The sequence below is a fragment of the Lygodium microphyllum genome, chromosome 26 (genome assembly GCF_053477565.2).
Source record: "Lygodium microphyllum isolate KBCC chromosome 26, Lygodium_microphyllum_v1.1.10, whole genome shotgun sequence".
Taxonomy (NCBI): Eukaryota; Viridiplantae; Streptophyta; class Polypodiopsida; order Schizaeales; family Lygodiaceae; genus Lygodium; species Lygodium microphyllum.
This window is the reverse complement of record NC_141160.1, coordinates 105,017,507-105,035,587: the sequence shown is the minus strand read 5'-3', so window position 1 is coordinate 105,035,587 and position 18,081 is coordinate 105,017,507. Positions and strand designations below refer to the sequence as shown.

Sequence of the window (18,081 nt, the reverse complement as noted above, 5' to 3'; positions counted from 1 at the left end):
CTGTCCCCAGGTATAGCTGGACTTTGATCTCTAAAGGTGGTTGAAGAGAAAAGGTCGTCTCATTTCTCTTCAACAACGGTTGGTACCAGCTGGTGAAAGCTAGATGAAATAAGTCTCCAAGCTTTGATGATGGCAAGTGCAAATCTAAGCTCCAAACCCCTCTAACTTCTCTGCCCTTGATCTTGTGGAAGATCCGATGAATGTGAGGCTGCCATGGTCCTCCAAGTGCAGGTGTAATGAACACTAATCTCCACATCAATAGCTTCTTCCATGATTCCTCACATGGAAGGAGACCCCTAAAAATGAGCTTCACCAATAAGGGTTTGCCCTAGAGATCTAAGTGTACCACTATAAGGTAATATTCCACACAGTTGCAAGGACAACTTGATTAGCAACCACTACTCTCCTTGCTAGAAAAAGTCTACACTTCTGCCTGATGATCAAAAGAAGAAGATGCCACTAACGACCATCCACACATGACATCCATCTTACTAAGGTTCTACAAGAGACCCAATTGAGGTCCTGCAGGGGTCTCCAGTCCAGCTGTCTGGTGTCATATATGCCAATTATGGAGAGGACGTGAAGCTCTCCTAAAGATCCCCATCTAAGTACACTTATGTCATTTGCAAACTCCACATCAAGGAGAAACATTTAGATTAAATACTCATCTATTAGTATAGTCCATAAATTGGACAATAAAACAAAATGGCTAAATCCCTTGGCCAAAGCCACAAACATACTAAAAGCCATTGGCAAAAGCCACAAACGTACTAAAACTCTGCATTGTCGTGATTGCAGATACATTTTGAATCAGTTACAAATAAAGTTAAATTGCACCACAAAATTGCAGATACACTTTGAATCAGGTACAAATAAAGTTAAATTGCACCACAAAACAGCATGTGCATGGAGTAAGATCAGGATAAAACCAAAATGAAGCAAGGAAATGCCCATGCTTGGTAAAAGTGATAAAGAATTTTTTGTTATACATGACACTTATGTAAGATTGAAATAACAAAATGCTTCAAAGTGGAAAGTTGCATAGAGATCCAACAACCATAGACATAGGTCCACTTTCAGAGTTTTGTTGTGTAATCAAATGGCTCTTAATATAGCCACTGTCAAAAGCAGGGGATAGATAAATGCAAACCTGCACATCGAGTAAGCAGAGAAAACAGACATGGTACAAGAATGTTCTTGTACCAGGAGATGTAATAGAGAGCAGGTTGTCACACAGACCCAAGCAAGAAGAAAAAGAAAGAACTCGTTAGGAAAAATGAAAAGTTGCAATGAACTGTATTTGCTTAATTAGTCTCTACTGAATCCAGTAATAACACATTAAAATATCACCCTCTGGTGTATATTGGCATCTAGTATGTAGCTTAAAAAAGAGTAAACATTAGATACAAAAAATGTACATGTAGACCCCTGGAAAAGTCTTTCTATCAAATTTAAAATGTTAACTTCTTCAAGCTCGTCATTAACAGGGACCTAGTGTCTTACCTTTGAGTCTTGAGTGACCAGAAGTGCTGCACGGTCACAAGTAAGCTCTGCTGCCCTCAACCACCTCATGATTTGCTCCTCCAATGTTTGAGCAATGACAACGCCTAGACCTGCTTTAAGAATAGCAAACGATGTTTAGTTGTACAAACCTAGGGATAAACACAATCACCATGGTGCTCACAATGACTTGCCTGGCAGGGAGTATGCACCCAAAGCAAGGATGTTGGCAAACGTCAACCATAATCCATGATCACACTTCAAGTGCCCTAGCTCATGTGCTATAACAGCCTGCCATTCTAGCCAACAAAGTAATAACTTGTCAACAAGCAAGTATCTAATTGATATGCAGGAATCTCACAATGCAAACTGATCTCAATTGTGCTGAAAAGTGAAAGTGTGCAACAAAACAGTAGCAATTTTAAGGTAGAGACTGAATTAGAAAAACAGAACCACTACGTGCAACATTTATTGTTGAAACACGAAGCACCTTACTGCAAAAATTTCCCGCAGAGTTGTCACTGTTAGATAGAGTTTAATTGTCATTTTCAAAAACTATTGGCACATTGAATCTGATACAAGGTAATGGGCTCTGCTGTGAACATTCTCAATAGATATTAGCCTATCCAGCTAGGTCAGTTGTTATCTTTCCTATGTTGTCAGCCACTTTTTAAATGATCATATTACATGACTGACCTATGAATTAGAGTTGTTTTCTTTCCTATAAATCAGATTCTAAGGCACATCTTGGAAGAACATCATTACATGACTAGTCTATGGAATGTACTTGAGTTCTTCCCTTTGTCATAATTTACTCTATAGAAGATAGTACTTGCACATGACTAATCAGCTAGTTGGAATTACCCCAAAAAAATAAGAAGAAAATGAATGTACAAAAGCGGACCTCAAACTTCGATGTTCCGTCCTTCCTAAGTATGACAGCTCAGGATCACTTTGGGGTTGGCTAATTCACGATCCTTTTTATGCTTGGACAACTAAGGGTTTGTTAATACGATACTACAAAGAGTGATGTTCCTTGAATTCATAACACTCTGCATAAATTTCCTCTAGAACATGCATTCATGAACATTGCCTGCCTGTGGCACACAAGGACATGTGGCGAAGTCAACATCTAAAAACTTTACACCCATTTTGTTTGATTATCCTCCTAGCACTATGTGCAAATCATTCAGCAAAGCAGGCTGAATTGTATACCCTGATTCTCTCCAGCTCCCCTCCTGGCCCTATGGTTGAAGCATCTTCCTCTCACCCTCCACAAACTCCTCACTGCACCTGTAAAAAAGTATGAACTCCAGGGCAAGTCCTACAAGTGGAAGTGGCAGGATGAAGCCTGTTAAATACTGGATTACTTTTTCTGCAAGACCTCCAATGCAGCATGATGAATTGATTCCAGCATAGATGGACAATGCTCTAGGCACATAGCTGTCTTCTTAAATAAAGATGATCACAAATATCTGAAGACAAGTACAGTAGCAACCTCATATAAACAGATCGGCTCATAAACATTGTCAATCTCAGAACTCTAATTAGGAGAGGCAGTGTCACGCTATACATCTATAAACCATCATTCGTTGAAGTTCCTCGGCAAGTTCCTCAACATTGGCAGCTGGCTGTTTCATTCTCCTTGAAACAAGCCCACTGGGATTGAGAACTCTAATTTGGAGAGGCAGTGTCACAGTATACATCTATAAACCATCATTCGTTGGAGTTCCTTGGCAAGTTCCTCAACATTGGCAGCTGGCTATTTCATTCTCCTTGAAACAAGCCCACTGGAATTGGGAAGGCTCCGAATCTTGACTCTGGCTCACCATACCATATGTGCCATGTGCCAGCTGACTAATAATTGTTTTAGCTCCCAAGAGGGGCAGTGCAGGAAGTGAAGCCTGCAATGAGAAGGTCGCTGGCTCCAGATCTCTTCTGTACAGGAAAGGCTCACATGAAAAATGTCAATGGAAGGAAATGGGTGGGCGAGAAGAGCAACTGTAGCATGCCACAGAGTGAGAGAGAAAGGATGAGAAGGGACTGAAACCAAGGGAAGAGAAGAGAAGGATTGGAGAAGGAGGAACAGGGTAAGAGGTTTAGTGGGAAGAGCCAGAGAACGTCAGGGCTGATTACAGGAGAGTGAATTGGAAATGGGCAAGAAGTGAGGGAAGGAGAAGAGGTGATAACCTAGGAAGAAGAAGAGATATAAGGAAGGAGTAGGGTAGGAGGCAAGGTAAGAAGTGAGAGGATGGCAGTGTATGGTGGGAGGGGACTCGGCATTTGCTAAAACCCTAAAAATGACTCCTTGGTGACAGAAAGTTAGACGCAGGCAATGCTATTTAGATTCAATGCACAGAACTATTGACCATGCAGGTACGACAGAATCTCCACTTCCGATTGGCCATCCTCAAGTAGAACTTGGCATAGATTACATACCACTTCCATCTTACTTCTCAAAGAGGGGTGGGGAGAGAGGGTCTTTCAATGTCTTATTTTATGAGTTTTTTATTTTCTATCTTTGATTTTGATTGTAACGAGATGCATCAAGTGCAAGTGGAGAGGAAAAGAGAAAGACATAGAGAAAAGAAGGGAGGGAAAGGAAAAGAGAGAATAAGTGAGAGTGGGGAGGGAAGATGGGGAAGAGAAGGAAACATTGAGAGAGAGGGGGGGGAGAGAGAAACAAAGAAGGATGAAGAGAGGAAAACAAAATAAGTGAGAGTGGGGAGGGAAGATGGGGAAGAGAAGGAAACATTGAGAGAGAGGGGGGGGAGAGAGAAACAAAGAAGGATGAAGAGAGGAAAACAAAATAAGAGAAAGAGAGAGAATTTGAAAGGTGAGAAGAGAAATAAAGAAGGAGAAAGGGAGACAAATAAAAAAAGGGAAAAGAGAGAGAGAAAGAGGGGTGGGGAGAGAAATAAAAAGTATAGATAAAGACAGAGAGACATGGAGAGAAAACAAATAAAGAGAGATGGAGGGGGACTAACAAATAAAGGAAAAGGGAGAGAAAGAGAAGTAGAGATTAAAACGAAGATCATCAATGAGGAAAATGAAAACTTGTTGTTTGTCGTAACGTAAACCAAATGGAGAATGATGATGGTCGTGATGTCCACTAGGGCCAGGTATGCAGAATCTCGTTTTTGATTCTATGGTACCTGAGACTTCTATTCCTCGTGGTTCGAGAGATCCTCTTGAAGAAGGGGTAATTCATAACATCTTTTGGTTTGGAAGTAATGAGGAAGATAGATATTTCTTTGAAAACTCCAGACAAGGTAAGAAAAATAAGCAAGAACTTGTAAGTATTCCTTCTCTTCATTTTCCTTCAAATGATTTTGTTTCTCATGGTCATACTAGAGTAGGTTCATCTCATTTTGTTGCATTTAATGGACAAAAGGAACCAATAATGTTTCCCACATCTTCACCCATCACAAATCCATTTGGCCTCCCACCCATCCCTCCATCATCTTCCACTGCACATTCCTTTCAGCCTTCATTAAGTGCACCTAAGTTTCCACCACACACCACATCGGGGGGTCCTCCATTAGGCACAACATTTAGGACGACTCCTTTCTCCTATTCAGGTGGTATACTAGTGATGGGAGATCATCCTCCCATACACACACTTCTGAGTTTTCCCCCTCCAAGGCATTCTTCGAGTGCGGATCATTTGGTACCACTGTTTGCCTCTATGGTTTTACCTAGTGGACTGCTTGGTCATTCTATTGTGCCCTAGCCAACTGTTAGATAGGGCTACCGTATCCCAGTGCCTCCACCTCCACTTTCAACACCTTATGAAAACACTTTTGTTCCAATGCCTCTGCAGCAATCGGCACTCGTTGGATATCAGCAGCCTATTTTTGCCTACCCTACTTCTTATTTCCCTCCTCATCCTCCACCATCTTATCCACCACCACATCACACTTACCCCCCTCCAACGACACCTCATGGTTCTAGCTCCTCATCTGCCAAGAACTCATTGAATGACAAAACTCGTTTCAATGGGTCTAACAACATCACTTGGTCCAATTTGATAAAGTATGTCCTAGACTCCTAGAACCTATGAGATCTTGTGTAGGGGTTGGAACCCCAACCAAATCCCACACTTGTTCCATACGAGGTCGTCCGCTCATGGAAGGCTTGTAATACCTCTGCTATAGTTGAGATGATGCAGGGCTTACTACTTGAGTTCATTCTCAACTTCAACATTTCGACTTAGCGTCAGAGCGTTGGGCACATGTGACTGACCGCTATGTGGCTCGGGATAGGACCCATCGCATTAATCTTGACCACGACTTTCAAATTTTCACCATTAATGATAAGGATGACCTTAAGGTCAAGTTGTCTGAGTATTTGCGACTCCTCATTGAGTCCTCTACAAGGAGGGCTCCCAAGTTCCCTAATGACCAAGTCACGCTGTTCCTAAACAAGCTGCCAAGGAAATACTTTAACTTTGTGCAACAAGTCATCTCGCAGCCCACTATGCCCACATTCTATGAATTTGAGAGTCAGTTCTTGCGATATGCTAGGTTGTTCAATCAATTTTATGGGGCATCTCCTATAGCAGGGACCGTTGTTGCCACTTCTTAGAAGGGACAGCAAGGGAAGGATAAAAAACCTCAAAATTCCACTCTGACCTCATCTAGTGAGACCCAAAGAACTAATCAATCCTCGCTTAAACCAAGGTACTAGAATGTATCTAAGAAGAATAGGTATTATCAACATTGTCTAACAATGTGTGTCGATCAAAGGTAAGAGGCAAACAACCAAAATCCAAGTCTCAAACCCCTACACCACCCCAACAAGGTAACCCCCAGTAGAGGAAGCAAGGTGGTGGCAACCAATCCCAAGGGCAGTGAAAAGTTGTCTCACGCTGCCACCAGTTAGCCATCACAGTCAACCACGTTCTCAACACCCGAGGGCTTATCTAATTTGTCTACAGAGGCCCACATTGTCTCTTTAGAGGCATCAGATGCGAGTCTCGTCCATATTGGTGAGCTGTCTTCCGAGAAGACGGTTGCAAAGGCCCACTTGTCACAGTCAAGCACTTCTACTCCTACTTGGATTATGGACAGTGGAGCTACTCATCACATGACCCCTATAGATGACATTTTTCTCACCAGACATCCTGCAATTAGGAGAGTCAAAATAGGGAACAACTCCTTAGTCAAGATCCAAGCTTGTGGTGGCATTGATTTTGCCACTAACGAGGGTCCAAATCATGCTACACTAAAGGACATTTATCATGTCCCCCGGCTTGGAGTGAACTTATTGTTTGTTCAGCAGCTTTGTCAGTTGGGGCGAGCAATCTTCTTTACATCGACCGCAGTTGAAGTCATTGATGACAAGACTAGTTTAGTCGTTGCTCGCAGCAAGGCATAGCCTAATGGCCTATATCACATGATGTACTTTCTTACCATGGCAATAACCGAGTACTCAGAGTTTCATTACTTCCACACCTTGGCCACAGCACAGGAGCCCTCAAGGCATTGAGCGTCTCTAGGATTACCACTTAGGACATCTTAGATACAACTCTCTTTATGAGTTGTCACATCGCCAAATGGTTGATGGCATCCCTCGCCTAAAGCTATCTCGAGAGGTCTGTAAAGCATGTTAGCTAGATAAGTAGCACCGTACCCCATTCCCACAGCAGTCCACTCATAAAGCTAAGGCTCCATTGAGATTGATTCACGTTTATCTCTGTGGCCCGACGTCGACTGCCGCCTTAAATGGTGCACTTTATTTTTTTTATAGTGGATGATTTCTCTCGATACATGTGGGTGTACTTTCTCAAGCACAAGTTTGATGCTTTCATCTATTTTAGTGCTTGGGTGTTGTTGGTTCATAACCAGGCTGGATGTTGTGTAGGTACCATGAGGAGTGATAGCAGTGGCAAGTTTATCTCCCACGAGTTTTCTGAGTTTCTACTAGAACATGGCATTTCTTACCAGCTCACCTCTACCAACTCCCCTTCTCAACATGGTGTCATAGAGCATAGGAACAGAATAGTCTTGAACATGGCACGCTCTATGCTGTTTGCAACAAAGCTTCCCGATCATCTATGGGTTGAGGCTGTTAGCACTCAGTGTACATCCTCAACTGATGCCCGCCCGAACCGTGGTAGTCCCTCAGTGGACTCCTTACAAGGCATTCTTTGGCGAGAGGCTAGTTGTTTCCCACTTTAGAGTCTTCGAGAGTCGTGCATACACACACCCCCCCCCCCCAACAACAAGATAGAAAAGCTCTCTTCCCAAGCTAATCTGTTGATCTTTGTGGGTTATTATTCTGAAGCGAAAGCTTATCATTTGTTTGATCCTCAAACAAACAAGGTGATCATTAGGCGGGATGTCCTCTTTGATGAGAGAGACACAAAGTAGTCTTATGCATTAGTCTCTGAGTCCTTACCTCAGCCCATATCATCTGACAGTGTGACTTCTAAGCTGAGTCTACTACTCGTGCCCGACCTTCTTGCAGATTCTTCTGCTCCCAAGCCCCCTCCACGAGACATGTTACCTCCCTAGTACCAACTGACTATGCAAGATTCCGGGATCCTTCCATCAGATTGCTCTCCAAATGGCCCTAGAAGATCTGCTCAGCTTGCTTCTCAAGCTTCATATGCTTCACTCTTTACGGTTGATTACATTGCACATTCCGAGTTGGACAATTGGCAAGAGGCTCTCCAAGACCCTCTGTGGTGTGAGACCATGGAGCAAGGACTGGTTAGTATTGACCGGAATGAGACTTGGACCTTAACGGATCATCCTAGTCACAAGGTCATTGGGACAAAATGGATTTTTAGGATCAAGCTAAAGGCTAAGGGGACTCTAGACAAGTACAAGGCTCGCCTTGTAGTGCAAGGTTTTTATTAGAAGCAAGGTATTAATTATGAGGAGACCTTTGCACCCACCGCTCGAATGACGTATTTCCATTTGCTAGTTGCACTTGCCGCTCACCACGTTTGGCTGCTATACCAAATGAAAATCAAGAGCACCTTTCTAAATGGTTATTTGGAGGAGGAAGTCTATGTGGAGGAACCACCCGGATTTCCTTCTGCTGATCGTTTCGATAAGGTGTTCCATTTTGCGGAAAGCTCTTTATGGGCTCAAACAAGCTCCAAGGTCTTGGTTCCACAGGATGGAGGAGTTCTTACAAACTCATGGATATCATCCTACCCCCTATGATCCAAATCTCTATGTGCACACTAGCGCAGGGGCCAACTATATCCTACCGTACGTCAATGACTTACTTATCACTAGCTTAAATTATGTTTCCATAGCAGAGCTTAAGGCCGAGCTTTGTTCTATCTTTGAGATAACCGACCTCAGTCTATTATCTTATTTCTTAGGGATGGAGGTAGTTTGTTCTCGGGAAAGTATTTGTGTCTCACAACAGAAGTATACTCTTTGGCTAGTGGATAAGTATTGCACGGATGAAACACGATCTATGGCTACACCTCTTGATCCCACTATCCATCTCTTGAAGGATACCCTAGGTCAGTCCTTCGATGCACACACCTATCGATCTGTTGTAGGAAGCTTTTTTGGTTGATTCATACTAGGCCAGATTTAGCATACTCAATTAGTGTACTTAGTCAGTATTTTTTAGCACCTAGGATGTCACATTGGATTGCTTGTCTTCATGTGTTGAGATATTTACGATGCACTTTTCATTATGTACTAACTTATGGACATGGTTTATGCTTGCAAGGTTACACCAATTTAGATTGGGCAAGAGATCCTGACATTCGACATTCCCATGGCGGTTACCTCTTTTCCTTGGGCAAGGCTCCCGTTTCTCGGTCAAGCCATAAGTAGGAGATGCTGGCGGCTTACACAGCGGAGGCTGAGTATAGGGCTCTCTTTGATGGCAAAATTGAGGCCATCTATCTCAAGGGCTTTCTGGCTACGCTTCAGTTCCCCTGTGATTCTCCTACAATTGTCTATTGCAACAACCAGAGTGCCATTGCCCTTGCGGACAACCCAATTCACCTAGAGTTTGTGCCTTCAAGAGACAATTTTGTAGACATTTTGATCAAAGCGGTCACTCGACTGATCCTACAATACATCCTACCTCCAATTGTCCACCCTCCTCTACTTCTTAAGATTGACGGGGAGAGGGTGCTTCCCTCCTGCTTCTCCCTCTGTTTAAGATAATGTTTACAGTTTAGCTTTGGACATTTCAGACATTTATTCTTTGTCAAGATGACATGATTGAAAAAGGGCACTGGGACAAGTGAACAATTCCCCTGCAAGGGCGCTATCCAGTAGCATTGTTGCATTGCATGAGCATGAGCATGAATTCTTGCATATCCCTTTGCATTACCCTATGCATTGACATTCTATTCATGTACACATACATTTGTGTGCATTTATCCCTTTTCGGTCTATTACAAGTGGTCGACTCTAGATCCACCATATTCATGGCATTGCACAGGGCAATTTCAAAAGGCACTATTTTCCACATGCTTGCTTTGCTTGTCTTACTGAGCTCACCATCATCCTTTTGCCCTCCCCGCATGTTCTCCATGACTGGCACACACATACTTCAGCATCCCTAGGCACTTATCCTAGTAGTGTGTGGGATTGCATTGCTTGTTGTAAGATGGTTGTGAGCCATTCATCCTTATTTTCCTGTACCTCGGGGCACAATGAATCAATAGGACGAACACTGATTTCAAACCCTCACTCACTACTAAATCTTTTGGAAAAATCAAACAAAATCGCCTTTTTATTTATTTTTTTTTAACAAAAAAGATCCATTGTTGATTCCATCGGCCTTAACAAGACTTGGTAGGCCCTTGGACAGCCAATGTGTACGCTTGGTCCAATGCCGTGCCCTCTCTAGGATGATCACTTGGGCTCCCTTGGTAAGATAATCATCCCCTCTGTAGTCTTGATAGGTCACTGGGCAACCGACATGCACCCTTTGCCTAATGCCCTCGTTGCTTTGGGATGGGACGCCTTGGGATAAAAGACTATATATGTTAAGGGCTTATTTTTCATGGCTCTGTTTTGGGCCTAAGAGGGGGTGTTGAGCTAAAAATATATTAGCTTGTCTTAAACAACCCCAAAACATGCTTAATTCACGAAGCAAACCTTTTATTTTAAAAAGAAACACAATCCTAGAGAGTTATTGTTTCCCACATGCAAAACCCTAATTTGGGTGCCCAAAACTTTCTATAAATAGGTATGCAGCCCACCACTCTCCCTTAATCTCATTTTTGCAGATTTTAGGTCTTTCAGCTTGCTGCTCACATCCCGAACCTAGAGGGCATTGCAATCCAAGCTGACCATTGCTGTCTACAATAGTTTGGCGCCTATTTTCAACCTATCACACACTATTCGGAGCTCATATCAGCCTGCTAACTATTGCTGCTGGTTTTCCTTGTTGTCGCCAACTTGCTACATCATCAACCAACCTGTGTTTGTTGTCTGATGTTGTTGCCTATACATGTTTCTCTATCCTCAGCTGCCGCCTTCTCCTATAGGCTGTCGCCCAACTTTTGCTGGCTGCATTTGGCCGTTTTCTCTCCTTGCAGCTATCGCCTAGCCTAAACAAGCTGCATTTTGCTGTTTTCTCTCTCCTCACCTACGTTTTTAGTCCTTCTCTCTCCTGCATTGCTGTTTGCATCAAACCCAACCTTCCTTGGCTGCGTTTACTAGTGTTTGACATCGGGGGGCTGCCTAGCTACATTTCAGGATCCATTCGGAGTACGACACACTCTCCAACTCATTACCCCCGCCCTAATCCTCGAGATACAAGAGTTCGTAGTACAATATTCACTTTCTGGATAATGTGTTTGCTACATGAGCATTGTATATTCAACAGTCATTCATTTCATTATTATTTGTGTTTATTGTCTCTGAGTTACCCTAACCCTAAGTGTGTTCTCTGTTATCAGTTTGTGCTTTGTTGTACGATTGCTGTTGTGTTTTTGAGTTTAGAGCATCTCGTCACACAATAATCATCAGGGACATAGAATAGCTATCTTTGATCTTGTTCATGGCTTCATAACCATCACACATGTGAGAAGACCCATCTTTCTTTTGCACAAGAAAACTAGGGTATAAAAAGGTGAAATACTAATTGCTAAGCATTTTTTCAAGGGTTTCTTACCTCTTCAAGATTTATTCTTTTAGTGTTGATTTGGCCTTCTCAAAAGCTTGATTTGGAATAGAGATTTTTCAAGGATGAGATGAAACCAATGATCTTAAGGTCACTTTGATTGAATCATCCATCCATGGTTAAAGATGATACAAGCATTACTTAAGATCACCAAAAACTTGTAGAAGTGAAAAGTGGTTCAAAAGGTTGCCTTTTTGGATTGTCGTCGAGTGCTATGCAAACCTAATGATAGCACTTTTGTGCAAGATGATCATCTTTGGGGATGGGATATCCATACTTAATTTTGATCTTTTTCAAGGCTCTCTAATCAACACATGAATGGAAAAACCTATCTTCTTTTGCTTAAGGAAACTAGGGAACAAAATGGCAGACCGCTCAATTTTAATCAACTTTTTTTAAAGAGTAGAATTATCTTGCTATGCAATTTACTATTGTTGTGATGAGCTCCCATACTAAGTAGCTTGATTTGGAGAAGAACTTCACATATGAGATTAATTTGATGATCTTCACGTCACTTCAATGCTAGCGGCCTCAACACAGACTATAAAACAATCCATTAGAACATGCATGTTCACTTTGAAATTCCGTTCTTTTTGGAAGACTTAACAACAATCGTATTGCTTGACAAAGAGCTCAACCCCGTCATGTCGCGCACGCTACCCCCCCACCCCGTCTGATCATCACGTCCTGCCGGATTCAGCGCCCGCGCCAAGGCCCCATCGCCATCCCCCTCGCCAGGGCCATCGCCATCGCCTGCACCCCATCCCCCTCACCATCACCAGGGCCCCATCGCCATCGCCTGCACCACCGCATGCGTTTTCCGCGCCGCCTGCGCCCGCCCTGCCCCCCCCCCCCCGGCCTGCACCCACTTGCCCCCCCTGCACCTGTCCCGCCTGTCCCAACCCCATTTTTTCTCCCCTGGCCGCCGCCCTCGCCTATCTTTTCCTCCCTCCACCCCCCCGCCCCCCGTGCACTGCTCTGCCTGGAGGCATGGCTGTTTGTCAGACTGTCACACCGCCACCATCGAAAACAAAAATCTCCCCCCCCTCGCCATCGACACCCCCCCCTCCAGTTGCTCCCTCTCCCTGCAGCAACTCCCCCTCCAGTAGCACAGCAGCGTGATAGGTAGATTCTCCTAGAAGGGACGCACAATGGAAACCTATGGTCAGACGTCGGCACACTCAGCGAGTGCCCCCCAGTCAAACACCTTGCGCATAGTCCTCTCTAAGGAGCAGCTCTTAGCCGTCCGAGCTAAGGAGCTTGAGTTAATGGAAACAACGATTTATGGTCAAGTAGTAGGACATTCCCCAGCCAGGGCCCAACTTCGGGACTGGCTTCACTCCACACTGCGCATCGGCACAACACAGATCGTGGAGGCGGTTCTATTGGGCCAAGGGATCTTCATGGTCCGCCTCAGCTCGGCAGACACAGCTCGCGAGTTACTCACCAGTTCACCATATGCATCCACGAAGGGGGTCATATACATGGTCCCTTGGTACAGTGGCTTTACTGTGGAGGCGTTTGCACTCCACAACAAGTTTCTTTGGCACCCCGTCACCCTTTTCCCCAGCCTGGCGATTGAGTATCGCCAGTTGGTGGAAGACTTTGGATGGCTCTTCGGCACTGTCCTTCCCGCATCTTTCGCAGATGCAGCGACAGTAGCAAGAGTCCCAAAGGTACGGGTGGCAGTGAAAGAGGTCAAGAATATCCCACAGTTTCTAGAGATTGAGGCAAGCGGGCACTCCTTTAGGCACCAGGTCACTGTGACTGGGCAACCAGGGCAGTGCCTATGTTGCCACGACTTTGGGCATCAGGCAGCAGTTTGTACACATTTCGGAGCCATGGCGGCTCCGGCCACAGGTCCGCAGGTGGACGCTAACAACTTTATACGGGTCCAGAGACGACAGAGAGGGAGACGGCAAGGGGGGGCGCAGCCAGCTCCTCAGACCCAGCCTCGTCAACAAGGTGCTGGCGGGCGAGCGACCCCCTCTCGGCAGAGCACTCCATAGCCCCCCCTGTCCGTCCCACCCGACAAGACCGCAACCCCCACATTCTCCACCCGCGCCACAGACTACCTCGCCTGAGTTCCCACAGGCCCCTCACCCACCCCCACCCCCCCCCCCCCCCCACATTCCATGCCCCCCCCCCCACTGACCTTGGCCCACAACCCCCCCTTGCCAGGGCCACCACCCCCCCCACACCCACCATGCATTGCCATCCATCCCATCATCCCTCAATCCTCTTCCCCCCCATCACCCCCCCTACTAAGCATCCCCCCTGATCCGCACCCAGGTCAAGTGAGCCCCCTCAGACCCACCCCCCCTCCTCCCACAGGAGGTGATGAGCCACACACACCTACCTCCTCCTCGCACCAGCAATCTTCCCCCTCCCACACAGCCACCAGCTCATCCGCCCCTGCCACCCGCCACACCTTCCCGAGACAGGTACAGTTGTTGCCACAAGAGTTCTTCCGCGGTGGCCCATGGTCCTACCTACGAGAAGCAGAGCGCGGAGAGTTCCCACTACCTCTAGAGGTGGAGATCTTCGTGGTTCGTAAGTCAAGGAGGAGCAAGGTCCATCTACTAGCACCACTGGATGGACCAAACTATACCTTTTTTCTTCAATGCTCTTACTCAAGGGAGTGGACAACTATACAAATTGAGGAGTTGAAGAGTCAGGTCGCGGATCACATCTTCCAGTGGATGGGAGATGAAGGATTAGCACTGTTTGCACAACAATGGCCAGGGTGCATGATGGACATTAACTGGTGGGCTGGTGCCGAGGTCCCACACTTGAGCATTATCTTTCGAGCCCCTCCACAGTGAAGAGCTCCGAGGGATGTGATCGAGTGCCCCCCGGCACAGGCGGCCCATTTCTACCAGTGTACAGAGTCGCAATTCTCAGCATGGTTGATAGATGCATTGATAGTACCACCTGGAGCATCTATCACCCCTATGGTCCGGCTGAGGGCCACCATGGGGGACTGGAGTTCACCATCCAGACCGACGGCAAAGCGCACTTGTATGCCTCACAGACTCTCCTCCTCATCAGCAGCATCCACACCGAATAGATGCCTGTTCGGTCAGTCACAGGTTTCCCCATGAGCTTACATCTTGCATCCTCGAATGTGAATAGTCTCCACTACAGTGGGGCATGTGGTTCCAAGAAGTTGATTATTCGGCAGGAGTTGCAACCTACCCTTGCCGGACGGATCGACATCTTACTCCTGCAGGAGCATAAGCTCACCCTCACCCAGGCTCAGCGGGTTGGGAAGGTACTTCCGGGCAGCTCGCACACTTATTGGGAGCACGCCATAGGTGCCCACGACAGGAGTAGGGGCGTATGCACCTATATTGGCCCGAGTCTCACCACCTATGTACAAGACCACGGGACGATAGTGGCAAGAAGGGTTCTATGGATCAGATTGGATATTGGGGACTCGTGTATTGGAGTCCTCAATGTCTATGCCCCTACAGAGGTTAGAGCACGGAGCAGGTTCTGAATGGAGATCATAGCTGGACTCCCAAAGGTGGGCTCCTGGATTGTTGGAGGAGATTTCAACAACCTGGAGGCCTTGGAGGACCAACAGGGCAGAGGCAGAAACTACCAGGGCATGGCTGGGGAGGACCAGGAGACATGGGAGGTCTTTTTGCTTGCAATAGGAGCACGTGATACCTGGACCCTGCCTTCCATAGGAGGGAGAGGTCGTTGGACTTCTCTTAGGGATACAGGTGGCTAGGTGGAGTTCTGCTGGAGCGGTTGGACAGGTTTTATGTGGGAGAGTGGGGAGGCTCTCGTGGAGGCTAGATTGAGAAGTTGGCAAGCACCACGTTATCCGATCATTGCCCAGTTCTCTTGACACTTGAGCCCCCAGCATCCGCCCTAGACACACGATCCTGTTGGATTCCTGATTCGATCTATAGGAGGGAGGAGGTGACGGGATAGATAGAGCAGATTTGGACCAGCGAGTGGGACAGGAGGGACTGGATAGCAGAGGAGGTTGCAAAGGTCCTAGCCGAGTCAAGCAAAATCTACCAAGAGGCAACCATACAGGCCACGCAGCAATGTTGGAAGGAGGAGAGAGCACTCCGGCGGAACCTTGCAGCCACACAGATTATTGCAAGAGGCACCAAGGGATCCCACCCTCCACGCACAGGAGGTACGCACGCGTGCAGCCATTGCTAACCTAGAGAACAAGCGTTCGGAGTTCTCTTTCCGCACCTCAGCAACCTTTTGGGCGCAGAAGAGGGACTATTACAGGCGCCTTCTCCAGCAAGAGACAGCTTCAACTAGAGGACAGAAATGTAGACAGCAGGTATGGGATCACATCCCGTCCCTCGTCACAAAGGAGATGGGACACTCCCTCCTAGCCCCCTTCACAGAGAAGGAACTCGAGGAGGTTTTCCATACATAGGATGGGCAGAAATACCCGGGGGAGGATGGTCTCTCTAAGGCCTTCTTCACTACCTACTGGGAAGTGGTGAAGGATCCCCTACTAAGGGCTCTCTAGGAGATCTTCACCTCAGGACAGATGCCAGGGAGTCTCTCGACAGGCCTTATCAGTCTTCTCCCCAAAGGGGGAGACCGGTTGGAGCTCTCCCAATGGAGACCGATCACCTTATTGTTAGTGGCCTATAAGACACTAGCAAAGTTGATTGGTAGGCGACTACGCCCCGTGCTTCCAAATATCATTCATGACACACAGACAGGCTTTATCCAGGATAGGAGCATCCTAGACAATGTATTTACCTTCTTTGAGGCGACAGAGTGAGCTCAGCACACTGGCAGAGACTAGCAATATTACTCTTGGATTTCGAGAAAGCTTATGACAGGGTGGACTGGGATTTCCTAGAGGGCACCATGGTGAAGTTGGGATTCCCCCACACTTGGATTCGTGGGGTCTCCGGCCTGTATAGATCGGCCACCAGCAGGGTTCACATAGGCGGAAGGCGAGGGGAGGAGTTCGGCTGGAGAGATTGGTTCGACAGGGCTGCACCCTGGCCCCATATATGTTCCTACTCCTCACAGAGGCGATGTCTCACTTCCTCAGGTCACGTGTGAGCAGATTACGCGGCCTCTGACTTCCAGTGAGAGAGAAGACTGAGTTGTTAGACTCAGAGTACGCAGATGATACAGGCCTCTACATAGAGGACGATGAGTTGATGCTGGAGAGAGTGAGGCTGGCTCTTGATGTGTTCTGCTCTGCAACAGAGCGAAAATCAACTGGCGAAAGTCGGTTGGTTTCCTCACAGACCCACACTCCATCACGGAGTGGGGCGTCCACCTGGGATTTAGATGGGTGAGCAGAGGGCAAACCGTCTGATACCTAGGGTTCCAGGTGGGACTCGACCTCACTCCTGCCTAGCAGTTTCTTCCTATCCTTGATTCTATTCGGAGGAAATTGACCTACCGGAGCACGGTTCGCCTCTCACTAGCCGATCAAGCCCTGCTGGTTAACCAGTCCTCCTAGCGACGGCCTGGTACATCGCCTCGTGTTGGTGCTTCTCCTCATCGTGCATAGTGCAACTTCGCCGCCTAGTGCGGAATTTCCTTTGGTCTGGGTCTGATGGCTCCAAGGATTCCAAGGCCAAGGTGGCGTGGGCGACCATCATACAACATAGGTCAGAGAGAGGGCTTGCGATCATAGACCCAGAGTATCAGAGTATGGCCCTCTTGGGCAAGCTAGTTGTCTGCAGTCTCACACCAGGCGGGTAGACCTGGAAGGCCTTATCGCAGGAGGGCCTTCAGGATTGTAAACCAAGGCTTGGCGATGAGTGGAGGCCATCCTTGAGATGGATCTTCACGTCAACCCAGATCACCCCCCCCCCCAAATCACCTTTCCTTCGCAGCCTACTCCGCATGTAGCAAGGCCTCCGTAAGGCCCTAATCCAGAGCCCCCCAAGTTGCCGGGAGGAAATAGACCATCAGCCGGTGATCTAGAACTTCCAAGTCAAAGATCAAGAAGGGGCACAGACAGGTGAGCGCCCCCACATCCAATGGGCTGGGTCGGAGGCCGGCCTGGCTCGTACCATAAGGACATGGCGGGAGGTGTACAGGATGGCGGACGAGGAGGTGTTGCAGCAAGTATCAAGTTGCCAAAGAGGAGTGGAGTGGAGTACCGCTTGATGAGCTGGAGTGGGATCTAGGAGAGTGGCTATGGCCGGCCTTTGCGGTTGTCAAAAAGCCACCCAGGCTCCTTGAGTACACTGCCAGGATTGGCAGACATGTACTGATGCAGGAGGATATGGACTGGGCACGTCATGCAGCAGGCATTGGGCGGAGCACAGCATCATGGAGCCCTTCCGACGGACCTTCTGGCGCCGCTTATGGGATAGCTGGAGGCCGAGGAGGGTGTCATACTTTTTATGGCTAGTGGCACATGGAGACTTGGCGGTGGGAAGTTGGCTTGCCCAGATGCAGAAGGAGGGAGGTTGTAAGCGCTACACACAGCAACCTTTG

General features: G+C 47.0%; 1 protein-coding gene across 3 annotated transcripts in view; it reads right to left on the bottom strand.

Annotated features, from left to right (window-relative positions):
* The window catches only part of LOC148013632 (Peptidase family M48 family protein), a 116,614-nt gene that overhangs the window by 41,744 nt on the left and 56,789 nt on the right, over positions 1-18,081 (bottom strand). For all 3 annotated transcript variants that reach the window (XM_087667483.1, XM_087667482.1, XM_087667484.1), the window contains exons 6-7: positions 1,695-1,791; positions 1,504-1,613 (exon numbers count right to left, since the gene is read on the bottom strand). In XM_087667483.1, the coding sequence (XP_087523609.1) occupies positions 1,504-1,613; positions 1,695-1,791 (207 nt within the window). The remainder of the gene's footprint in view (positions 1-1,503; positions 1,614-1,694; positions 1,792-18,081) is intronic.